Raw genomic sequence first — 12371 nt, 5'->3', positions numbered from 1 at the left:
TTTTCACCATTTCTGAGCTTACCTATTTTTTCACCTTGTGGATAAACAGGAATTGCCTAACTAGAGGACAAATACCTCTAAGTTTGCCAAGCATCAAATAACGAAGGGTGACTTCATTCATGTTACCATCTTTAATGGCTGACTCAACTCCAGGAGGAAAAGTAATAGAATTAAATGTCATTGATTTTCATAATTCCCTGCAGGCTTCCATGAAATATATTCTCTGGTTCTTTTTTCACCCAAAACACTGTACTTCCTATAGCTGTGTCATTAATTATTAACTAAAGTAGCTGTTTGGGGTGAGAGTGGTGATTGTTAAGTCTTTTTCACTGAAACCAAAGAAAATGGGCACTTTATCTCTTGTGTTTGCAAAGAGAACAGTGGCCGTTTTCTAGTTTAGAAATGGGTGGTATGTGGCCGAGGGCACAAAAATAACGTGAACGAAGCCACCCTTCGTTACTTGATGCTTTGCAACTTTACGGGGAAGTATTTGTCCTTGTTAGGCGATTCCTGTTTATCCACAAGGTGAAAAAATCGCTAAGTTCAGAAATGGTGAAAAGATTTACGTGTTGTGAACACTAAAGAACCAAGGCAGGAAAACAGTGACCAGGGGCACCTGGGTGACTCTGGTGGTTGGCACTTGATTTGGTCCAACTCTTGATTTCAGCTCAGGTCACGATCTCACAGTTCGTGGGATCGAGCCCTGCATCAGGCTCGGTGCTGGCAGCGTGGAGCCTGCTTGGGATTCTCTCTCTCCCTCGCTCTCAAAATAAATAAATAAAAACATCGTTAAAAAAATGACAGTAGGGGCGCCTGGGTGACTCAGTTGGTTAAGCATCTGACTTCAGCTCAGGTCATGATCCCCTGGCTCGTGGGTTCGAGCCCCACGTCAGGCTCTGTGCTGACAGATCAGAGCCTGGAGCCTGTTTCAGATTCTGTGTCTCCCTCTGTCTCTGACCCTCCCCTGCTCACACGGTCTCTCTCTCTCAGAAATAAATTTAAAAAAACATTAAAAAATTTAAAGAATGACAGTATTCAGTGTATGTTTGTATGTCGGAGGTTTCTTTTTTACTTTTTTCTCCCTTTCTTTTCTCTCTGTAGACAAAGCCCGTTGCATTTGCTGTTCGGACAAATGTCAGCTATAGTGCGGCCCACGAGGATGACGTTCCGGTGCCAGGCATGGCCATCTCCTTCGAAGCAAAAGATTTTCTGCATGTTAAGGAAGTAAGGAAAATAATTCGAATTTCTACCCACATGACTTTTCCACCTTGAAACATCATTTCTTATCTCTCACTGCCGTGAAATAGCATTGCAGAAATACACGCTGCACTTGTGTAATGTGCACAGATTCAGTGCCTCTCAACCTTTGCTAATATAAATATAACCTTTTTAAAGAAGAAAGAAGTCACAGGCCTCTGGCAGTAACCTCAGGGCTCCCCTGGGCTCTGTGACCCAGAAATTGGGAATTACTGGAGTATGTGATCCGTTTTTATGCTTAACCTGTCCTTTTTCTTTTAATTTTTAACCTTGGCTCCGTGTCGATTCCCCCTCGCGTCTCAAGTTTAACCGTCTGGGGAGAGTTCATAATAATACCTAGAATTCCTGATCTCTCCTCTCTGCGGACAATGGCCAAATGCAGACCAGCGGTGCTCTGGTGTTTCTTTCGGGGGTAAATGTGCACAGCGGACGGAGAAAGACAGGAATTAGAGGCAGGAATTGGAGCCATTCATACCAGCAGCAGAAAGCAGGGCATTCCCTCCTTCTCTGTGCCAAAAGTCTCCACCTGTCAGTTAACAACGACTCCTGTCTGTACATTGGAAAAAAATCACCCTTAATTAAGCTTTCTTGTGAGTCAACATTTACCAAATGCCAGCTGTGCAGAACGTGGTATTAAATGACCAGAAATTCCCCCTGAGTGATATTCTCAGTGTGTGAGCATCAGGTTTCTTTGGGCCTGTAGGAATGACCATCGGCACAGACTTCCATCTAAGGGATGGTGTGGCAGGAAGAACGTATGTAAATTTAACTGCTCACTGTGATAAAGGCTGTAAGAAGAGGAGGCGATGACTTGGAATTTAAAAAGCCTAGACAAAAGAAATTTAAAAAATAACATAGCCTAGACAAGACTCCAATAAAGAAATTTTATTAAAGAGAAAATAAATCCATACTCTAAAACTCTGTGTAGTAAAGAGGTGTGGAGAGGTACAGTTTTAGCCTCGATTCCAAAATGTTTTTTATGTATGTAAGGAAAAAGAAAGCATAAAGAATTTAGAACCTACCATTTCGTTAACTTTTTAGAAAGAAGTACAAGATACTGGCTGGAAAGGAAAGATCATAAACGCTGTCAGAAATGATGGCATGCCTAGAATGTGACTTTCCAGCCAAAAGTTAGGTTAATCAAGGGTCTCCTCCTGAGGACTGATACTTAAAGACAGATCTCTTCTCTACCATGGAAAGGAAAGAAAAACAGCAGATATTCTTCTTTGAAATGTTCAGGAATAGACTGGAAAAGTCCTAGTCCATTGAGAGAAGTAAAACCAAGTCATAAAGATGTAGGATAAACATTCTATCCACAAGAGAGAAATTGTCCACATCCACGTAAGTGGAGAAATCACCGGTGAACACCGTACCATTGTAATTATAAACCTGTTTGCACACAGGGAGATTTGGCTCTGACACAAAATATTTCAGGCAGATTTCAGGATTTATCTCTCACAATTTTTACGTAATATGATTACAGGAAAGAACTCTGTAGCACTCGGTTCTTAATAGGAAGTGTTAGTATTTGAACAAGGGGCCCGCAGAGGCCGCACTGAGGTTCAGGCTAGGCTCGAACCAAACCAGGAAAGGGAATGTGGGATATATCCTATGATGAGCTGCTGAGCTCACTGGCAATACTTTAGTCTTAGATGTTCAACCCATGAAGCCCTTAGGATTTCTCCACTTGTGATGTTGAGGCATAGTTAACTGTATTCGCCGTAATATTTCTCTCCACTGAAAACAGTTCATGTAGAAGAAAGTCTGAAGACACGAAGTTCTGCGCACTGATCGTAACAAATTTTGATTTTGTGTTTAGAAATTTAACAATGACTGGTGGATAGGGCGACTGGTTAAAGAAGGCTGTGAAATCGGATTCATTCCAAGCCCAGTCAAACTAGAAAATATGAGGCTACAGCATGAACAGAGAGCCAAGCAAGGGAAATTCTACTCCAGGTATGAGAAAAACATCAAGTGTCTGTGCAAACGTCCCGATTGTGGCGTCATTCATGTCTTCTTGTTTTCTGGGTTCCACAGTCTTTACTATGTGTTGAAAAGCAGAGTGGCGATATGGTTTACTGATGGGCATCACAAATCCTGCGTTTTAAAGCCTTCATCCCAGCCTCCGATTTTCTTCTTCTTTGGGAGAGAATCAAATTCATTGTTATCGTTAATAATAAAGGCATCGAGTGTTAAATTTGGGCTTCAGTGCAGAGGAAATTCTCAAGTCCTCATCTCTTACTGAAAACATGCTGGCACTTAGCAAACTCGGTGACTAATCCCAGTCCCTTTGGTGCTGCCTGGCATGGCATGAAGGTGTTTTAGAGATGATGGTCTTCACTTCACCGGCAAAGAGCAGGTCTGGTGATCCGTTACTTTCATTTTCACTTAGGAAACTCAATTTTCAGTTCTGCCCACTGCTAAGCACATAAAGGGAAACTCGATGTGAAACGAGTTAACACTGCCTTTGCAGATCGCAATTAGATGAGTTATGTAATACACTGGGGCTCAATAATCCTTCCCAGAATTCTTGAGGTTGTGAGCCCCTCACTAAAAGAATCGCTGGAAGAGCTCCTCAGACACAGAGTGAATTTGAAATTGAACCCGATGCAGACAAGTCCGAGAACATGGCCTGCTTCTCCTTGTGTGAGGGATGTGATTTGGGCAAACCTTTTTATTAATGTGAATTGCTAGGCTTCTATTTTCTTGCTTATATTTTGTTTCTATAATGCGACAAGTTTCTTTGTCACTGGTAATATTTTAGCATAAGCAAGATTTTCCCCCACCTCCCCAAGTATCTGCAAATAAGTCAAACAGAAGATCTTTTTTTGGTTTGGAACATCCCTCCTTTTTAACTAGTATTTTGTAACTGTCAGGCTGTTTGAGTTCAGGTGGATTCCTCTTTTGTTTGAAAGCTCTCCCTCATATTTGGCTTTCATTGACCTGTGGGTTATTGGAGGCTCTCAGATTCTGAGATGTGTTTAGTCCTATAAAAGTGGACACATGCAGATCAAAAAAGCATGCACGTTTTACTTACAGGGTGTTGGAGATGGGATCCTATTCATAAAATTTCCAGTGTTCTCCTGGCTTTACTGTGTATTTTTCTATCCTGTGTATTGACAGTTGGTCTCTCCTTACTAGCTAGTACAATCTTACAACGTGGAAAAGTTTTATTTTCATAGGGTATAGATACTGCTGTTTTGAATTTGGTGGTATATAGTTTGTTGAGCTTTGAAGTGATCTCAGAGAAGAGATTGTTTTGATTTGACTTGTGGAGGATAATTCAGTATTTTCAAGAGTTGACCTGGTCAAACAAGGTTAGGACAGTACTACGTAAGATTTTCCCGAGACTTTAATCTGTTCAGCCTATGAATCTGGATAGTGGGATGGGGAGATTTTTCATGTATATACTAACATTACCTTGAACTTTTCTTGGTTCACGTCTTTGGAATAGTCTCTTGTAGAATGCATTGTGGAAACTTTGGGATGGGTTTTTACAGAGATAGACGTGTATATCTTTCTCTGCTTATTCACGTACAAACTGAGAATACTTCTCAAGGAGTAGGTAGGGAGAAGGTTTGGCCAACATTGTTAAGGAAGCATGGTTTCCTTTGCCTCCCAGGTGGGCATCCCTGGGTCTGATGTCCGTCATCAGCTCAGTTTTATAAGAACCTACGGGAACAAGAAGTATTAGAACTTCCACTTCTCAGACGAGGCAACAGGCAAAGAGAAGGTAGGGAACCTGACCAAGCTTGCACAGCTTGTAAGTGGTAGAATCAGGATGTGATCTGGATCCATCTGACTGTAGCCAGACTGCTGCGAATGGACAACGTTTTACGCTGCACGTTGTGTGGCAAGGGCCGAGGCACAGCAAGGAGAGGGCAGATCGCTATTATTATTACGTCTCGTATTAGTTACTATATTAGATTGTTTTGCTATTGGATTTTTTCCCTTAAAAGACTATATAAACCATCTGTATTGGGGGATAACTTATTTTAGGGAGCTAGGTGACCTTTCCTATACCTGTGTATCTTTTCTTTTGATGTTCTTGATTTTATTTTGTCCTATCTGTTTACCTAAGTGTATGCCTCAGTATGTGAAAGTATTTTTTACTTGCTTTCAGAGATTTTACATTTGCCTTCTAACACCTGAAACACAGTTTTATTCTGAGGACAGAACCAGAATTCAGCAGTATGTAAAAACCTCTGATTTTTTTAAATTACGAAAATCAAGCGAAACCAAAGGCGGTAAATGGGGAGCAGAGCTCAAGAATGTGGCATTTGTCTAGAATTAAAAGTTAAGGGCAAATTTGCATTTTGAACATTTTGACTATTTGCAGTGGTTGTGGAAATTTTACACAATTCAAATAATACCTTGACTTTTATTAAAATTCAAAGAGAATGTAACACAGACCCATGCTTCAACTGAAATTAGACTTTGGACTTTAGAAGAAGTAACAACGAAAACCAAACAAACACAAAACTTCTGGAAGAAAAAGTTTTGGTCCTGGTGATGAGTATTCTTACTGCTTCTATAAATACCACTTTTTATTAGTTTTATATATGGTCTGGTATTCTTGTTAAATGTCCTGGAGGACCCTCTTAAAAATCTTAAAAAGACCCAGCGGCCTCCTGCTAGCTCCTTAAAGTGTTTGATGTTTGTCTGTTTTATGCATGAAAATGCCAGAATGGCAGAAATACAGTTCAGCCTGGTTATTGGCGTTTTAGTGGAATTTATATTTTTATCTTAATACTTATGTAATTAAAACATTATCCTTTGGTGAACAGACATTGTAGCAAGTCCTTTCAACTAGACCCATGATTGGCTCTGATAATAAACGTCAGGCACTACGATCATCTTGGCAAAATTGCCTGTCACTCCTGTAGCTATTTCTTTCCATCTTCTTCATCCATGAAGGGGCCGTTTGGTAATAAGATACTTAGCATGGTGGCATGCTGGTAAAAAGCAAAAACAAAAACAAAACATAAGTGCTCTTATTCCGATGTTCACGCTTAAGTTTCTAAGATGCTGGCGTGTCTTGTTTCAGATTTTAGAATTTGGTGGTTCTGAAGTATACACTCTTCAACTTGTGCCTAAAATAACCAAGGTGAATCCTCTCTGGTCATCAGGCTTGGGACATGTTCCGAATACTAACTACTAGCAGAGGGTTAAATCATAGAGCACTGCATGTGTCGTGCTCCATGGTAGATCTTTTAAAGGTCAGCGAGTTTAGTATTGCTTTGTTTTTCTTTTGTAGGTTGCCCATGAAAGCTTGGGTACTTTCAATCCTAATACACTAAAAGTACCCAAGCTGAGCCAAAGAACGAGGAACCACACAAGAAGAAAATCATACATTTCGGTGTTAACTTTAAGGGTCTATGCATTATTACTTCAGAAGGTCTCTGACATAAAAAGCAAAGGAAATCTGCTGTTAGCGCTGGCGGAGAGTTTAAGGGCTGCAGAAATTACCCTAGTTCTCTTCCATTCTCTCAGGGCCTTTTAAAATTAAACATTGAATTTGAAACAGAGACTATTACGTGGCTGTGTCAAGTACTCCTGGAATCTCCGCTGGGAAATTACTATTTGCCTCCTCGTAGGGAAGACGAATTTAAAGTTCAGTAAACAGACAATGACTAATCATGTTTATTGAGCAATAGAAATGTTTTAATGTCTGAAATAAGTGTCAGGTGTAATATAAATTTTTGCTTTACTTCAGTAAATCAGGAGGAAATTCATCATCCAGTTTGGGTGACATAGTACCTAGTTCCAGAAAATCTACACCTCCGTCCTCCGGTAAGTAGGTAATAAGTGCGAAACGGTGCATTCTGCATTTCACGCTTTCCTCAGTCTTTCCTACTTATGTGAATTTACATACACAGAATCACTGTATGAACCCTAGAAAGGTTCAGAGTGATCAGAAATAAGAATGCTCACATGGAGTAAGAAACAATATGGGGAAATTGTGGCAGGGCTTTGAAAAAAAGGAAATACATCAATGTGTTCGCTGTAAGTGGCTTGGATGACCAAAGTGATGAATGTACTTCCCTTTTTATCCCTACATACCCCGCCGTGGTGCCCAGTACATCGTCATGGGCAGGAAATGGGTGCATGCTCACCATCGGACACAGTGTAATGTGTGTTGTTGGCCTCAGTGTTAAATAAAAAGGATAAAAGCTTTGGAAAGGCAACGAAAGGAGAAGAAAATGATGGAGTGATTGGCCTGACATGAGCTTTCCCCAAAAAGCTTTTTGGAAGATGTAAGACACATCTTGAAAGAGACAGAAACACCCATAGGAAGAGTAACTACTGTTTTCTTTCCAAAGCAGTAGAGAAGCACACCACGTCACATTTGAATTCAGATAAAGGATACTTTTTTTTAGTATACGTAAAGCATCATATGAGAAATACTTATAGTAAAAACAATATTATTTGTCTGAAATTCAAATCTGACTCTATTTTTCTGTGTTAAATCTGGCAACTCGGGGGGTGCCTGGGTGGCTCAGTCGGTTGAGTGTCCAACTCCTGATTTCGGCTCAGGTCAATCTTATCGTTTGTGGAATTGAGCCCCACGTTGGGCTCTGTGCTGACAGTGTAGAACCTCCTTGCTTGGGATTCTCTCTCTCCTTTTTCTGCCCCTCCCCTGCGCTCTCTCTCTCTTTCTCTCTCTCTCTCTCTGTCTCTCTGTTTCTCTCTCAAAATAAATATACATTAAAAAAATAAATCTGGCAACTCTACCATTCTGTGTAGAACTTGGAGTTCTATATAATTAGGAGACCAATTGGTAGAGTTGCAGAAAGCCCACAGTCATCAGCATCTTAGTTTGCTAAGATTGGGCCTCAGAGGAAGACTGCAAGGACTCACCCGCAGAGCATTTGAGTGAAATGATTCCTTGTGTGATTCCTAGGAAGTTGGAAGAGGGAAGCGTGTACATCCATGGAGAAGGTAGGGAAGCAGTTGCCCTCTAACTGGTGTGTCTTAAGAACAGGATTCCCCTTGACTCCTGATCTCGCCTCGCTGCTGAATGTTGGTGGCTTTTAGAGACCAATCAGAGGCTTCTTGATAAAACTGATAGAACTTTTTTAAGTGCGAAATCTGAACACAATAAGAAATAAACCACTTTAGGATGCATACTGATTTTCAAACACCACGTAGGTACAACTTGCAGTAATTCTGAGTTGCCCAAAATTAAGTAAAATCATATGTTTGAAATGAAAATTGAAGCCCTTTTAGGTATTATGTAAGGCTTATGCCTTCCCTTCATCAGCACAGGGGTAGCTATTTACTGAAGGCACAAAGGAAAGGAGGCTTATCTCTACTCCTTCTCCAACAAGTAAAGTTACGGAGATGATGCTATAAAGCTGTACCCTTCGTCTATATCTTAAAGACTATCTCAGAGGCTCCAGAGGACTGGACCTGGGGTCCTGAAATGGGGAAATGTCACATCATATTGTCACAGCACAGCAGCCCCGTGCACAGAGGTCCACGCCACTCCTGCAGACCAGGAACATTCTTCCATTTCCGTAAACCAGGCTGTGGCCTCCGAACGGTTTGGAACATTTGAGAGCAGGCCACGTGCGTTTTGAGGAGTGAGTCCGTGTCCTTTTAAAATAACATTTCATTTTTGTCGGCAGGCGTTGACCATTACTAAAACAAAAATTCAATTCACTACAGCGAAGTCAGGGTGATTGAAAACTTGACAAGTTTTATACAGATACGGGGCTTTGGAATAGCATTTCTTGAATCCTGAGAATAGCAAACACTTGTGACTGAATGGACTGGAAGCATTTGCCAACCACAAAAATTTATAATAGGCACATCAGGAACCTGCTCTAATTTTCAGATTTCAGCTCTTCTGAAGGAAAACTTCAGAAAATGTTTACAGAGACGTGACCCCCACCCCACCTGCATGGTAGACCGCCTAATTCATCCAGTGTGAGTCGGCCTACAAATGTAGCTTTCATCTTTATTTCCCAGAGGCCCTATCTGCAGTTCACCTCACCCACCGCTAGACCAAGGAATATAAGCATTTTGCCTAAAGTAAATATTCTTGGAGGTTCTCAAGGATTTGGAAAAGAAAGGATTTCCACTTCATATTCTAGTCACTGGGTGGTAGCCAGTTACACAACACATACCCCCCCACCCACGTTCATGTGTATGCCCACGTGGGTCACCCCAGGACCCCACTTAATGCAGGGGTCTTAAGATGAAGTTACAATTTAGATTTCAAAAAATGTTTCCGAGGCTCTCAACCAGAAAAAACAAAAACAGAAACAAAACGAAAAACAAACAAAAAACAAAAACAAACATTCTAGTGAGGACCAGTAAAAGAAACTATTTCCTTATTTATGGAAGTAGTTTTTCCCACATAAACACTAATGTTTGCCACGGTCTGCAAACACAAGTATGAAACAGAAAAGGGGTAGCCATCTGACTCTAATAAAGTGTATGTAACTATGAAAAGAGTAAAACATGCTTCTTAACTTAGTAAATTTCTTTAATGTGTTTTGAGAGTGGCCAAAATGTTTTAGAATTCTCTGCGTGTCAGAGTGAACCCAGATGGCTTTTAAAGTTAAGTTAACCGTAGTCAGAACTAATCCATTGGAAAGTTCTCAGTTTGGGATTTTGAGGTCTTGTGTCCAAACACAGGTAAATTTCAAACCTGACTCAGGGTTTGAGGCTATGTGCGGGTCGCCAAACATCTGGGCAATATCACAAACTTTTTATGTATATCATCTCTTACTATAAAAATTTTTTAAAAAAATCCATCCACGGGGCGCCTGGGTGGCTCAGGTAAGCATCCGACTTCAGCTCAGGTCATGATCTCATGGTTCTTGAGTTAGAGCCCCATGTCAAGCTCTCTGCTGTCAGTATGGAATCCACTTCAGATCCTCTGTCCCCCTCTCTCTCTCCCTTCCCCGACTTGTGCATGCTCTTTCTCTCTTTCTCTCAAAAATAAACATTTCAAGAATTAAAAAAAAAAAAAATCGATCCACTGATCAGAGCAGACTAGATCCAATGGCCAAATCATAAAATCTAATTCATGAACTTTGCCATCCCAGTTGAACTTTGCCTGTCAACTCTGACATGCCAATAGGTATCCTCAGTTTCAGAAAGGCTCTCAGAAAGTACTGTCCCCTGAAGGTGACCTTTATAAGCCCATGAAAAGATGAGGAAGGTAAAAGTGTATGGGAATGTACCACCAGAAGGGAAAGTTATCTGATGTTGGCCAAGATACATGTTAGAAATAGTAAAAAAAAAAAAAACTGACCCCAATCCTCTCCATTGTATCCAGGAAGACACTAACAACCTGCTTCCTAAGTTGGGATATAATGAGAAGCACTACAGCGTTGTGTAAAAACATCCATTCAACCCCCGGGCACATTTTATAGTGTGTCCATTGCACACTACACGCTGAACCTTTTAGTGCATCAGTATGTGTGGATGGTGCACAGCAAATGACTTGGTTGCTAGGGAAGTCTAACTAAATACTTGGAATGAACTCAGCCTGTTATTACCTTCACTGGAGAGAGAATCCTACCTGCTCTTTCCGCAAGCAGTAGTTGATATGTACAATATTGTGCAAACAGTGCCAGGGAGTTACTTCATCACAGGTCTCAACCTAATCAGATGAGTCAAAGGACCAATTAAACGAGATCTTAGTTTTCCAAAGGCTGAGTCACCTAATATCCATAATCGCTTCCGAACTGAAGAGTGATGTGATGGCTCCCGGGTGATCTGCCACCATTGAAGAGGTCGGCAGCGGCTGCCATTGTGTGAACCCGATGTGTTTGTTCCTTGTGTGAAGGAATGGTAGCTGCTTTGTAGCATTGAACTGTTATTCCCAGATGGCAGCGTGGTCCTTATCTGAAGGTATTGTGGGGTTTTGTTAGACGGAGTAGATTTTCTTCTTTTCCTTTCCATGACCTCGCCTAAGCCCTAGACTCATTTTCTCCGGAGCTCACCTCTGTGGTGTCTTCCTGAATCCTGCCCGCGAGGACGCGACCCCATTTGGAGAGCACAGGGGACTGGAGAAAGAAGGGTACCTGGGTGGAGAGAGGGCTCATCTGGAGAGGCAGCGTGGTGCACGGACCGGGCACAGGGGCTCGCAGAGGCAAACCTCGGCTCCGAGACCTGGCTCTGCCGAGTTTTGCCAAGACCAAGTCCCTTAAACTCTTTAAGAGTTCATCATCTCAGTCTTAAAAAAATAAGACGGTTGAAAGCGACCTTCCAAATGCTTTCCAGCTCTGATTCTGCAGTTGAGGAAATTCTGTACTAATTGCGTGTGGAAGAGTATTATAAAGTTCTAGATGAGATGATGGATCTTTTTTCACTTCATGCTTAATCTTGACATGCTCCAGTTTTCAAAGGCAGAAGATTTTAAAAGTGAAATCAGGTTGAACTGCAAATCGAAACCGCTCACTCTCCAATCAAGGAGACGGGTGCCATATTCCCTTGGGTCTCTCTGCCCTTCCACTCTGCCTCTCCTATGAAGTCCAGTGGCTTTATAGAAGTCACCGGAAGTCCCGTTATGTCATTAGACTCATTTCATTTGGAGATCGTGGGGCCCAGTGTTTTCTAATTAGTAACTCATTAGGGGGTACATACCATCTTGAAATCATTTTAATGCTGCCCATCCTGGAACGTTCCCTGAATCCTTTGCCTCATGTACAACTCGTTTCTTTGCGCTGCCTGAATGTAGGATTTTCTATTCTCGCTTTCCCCCAGATGCCTGTTGCGTCTGAGGGAAGCTTTTCACATTGCCCTTATTTTCCCACAAAACCAAGCAAAAATAAGAAACCTGAGGTGCACTGTGATAGAGGTTGCTCATTATCTAAAAGCTGAGTTAAGGTATCGTGAGACGTGAAGCCAAATGTTCTGCACCAGACTCCGATACAGTTGATGTGGAAAAATACCAGTGTTCTGCTTGAAGCTACACCTTTAAAGTGTTTCTCTAAAAATATTATTCGAGAGATCTGGCATAACTTTGCTCAGGCAAGTCTATCGCGGAGGGAATCTTTTGGTTTTGCTCGATTTGATTACGTGGCATCCATAACGTGCTTTACCTTTAAATTTTACTTTGTTGACTATGCTGAGCACTCATGATAGACCTTTGA

At 41.4% G+C, this 12371-nt stretch overlaps 1 protein-coding gene across 1 annotated transcript in view; it reads left to right on the top strand.

Moving 5' to 3' along the window:
• Nucleotides 1-12371, top strand: part of CACNB2 (calcium voltage-gated channel auxiliary subunit beta 2) — a 127895-nt gene that overhangs the window by 91112 nt on the left and 24412 nt on the right. The window contains exons 3-5 of the mRNA XM_077772481.1: nucleotides 1102-1224; nucleotides 3077-3213; nucleotides 6974-7050. Of these exons, the coding sequence (XP_077628607.1) occupies nucleotides 1102-1224; nucleotides 3077-3213; nucleotides 6974-7050 (337 nt within the window). The remainder of the gene's footprint in view (nucleotides 1-1101; nucleotides 1225-3076; nucleotides 3214-6973; nucleotides 7051-12371) is intronic.

This window comes from Crocuta crocuta, unplaced genomic scaffold (assembly GCF_008692635.1).
Source record: "Crocuta crocuta isolate KB4526 unplaced genomic scaffold, BGI_CrCroc_1.0 scaffold96, whole genome shotgun sequence".
Taxonomy (NCBI): Eukaryota; Metazoa; Chordata; class Mammalia; order Carnivora; family Hyaenidae; genus Crocuta; species Crocuta crocuta.
This window is presented reverse-complemented; position numbering and strand designations above follow the sequence as displayed.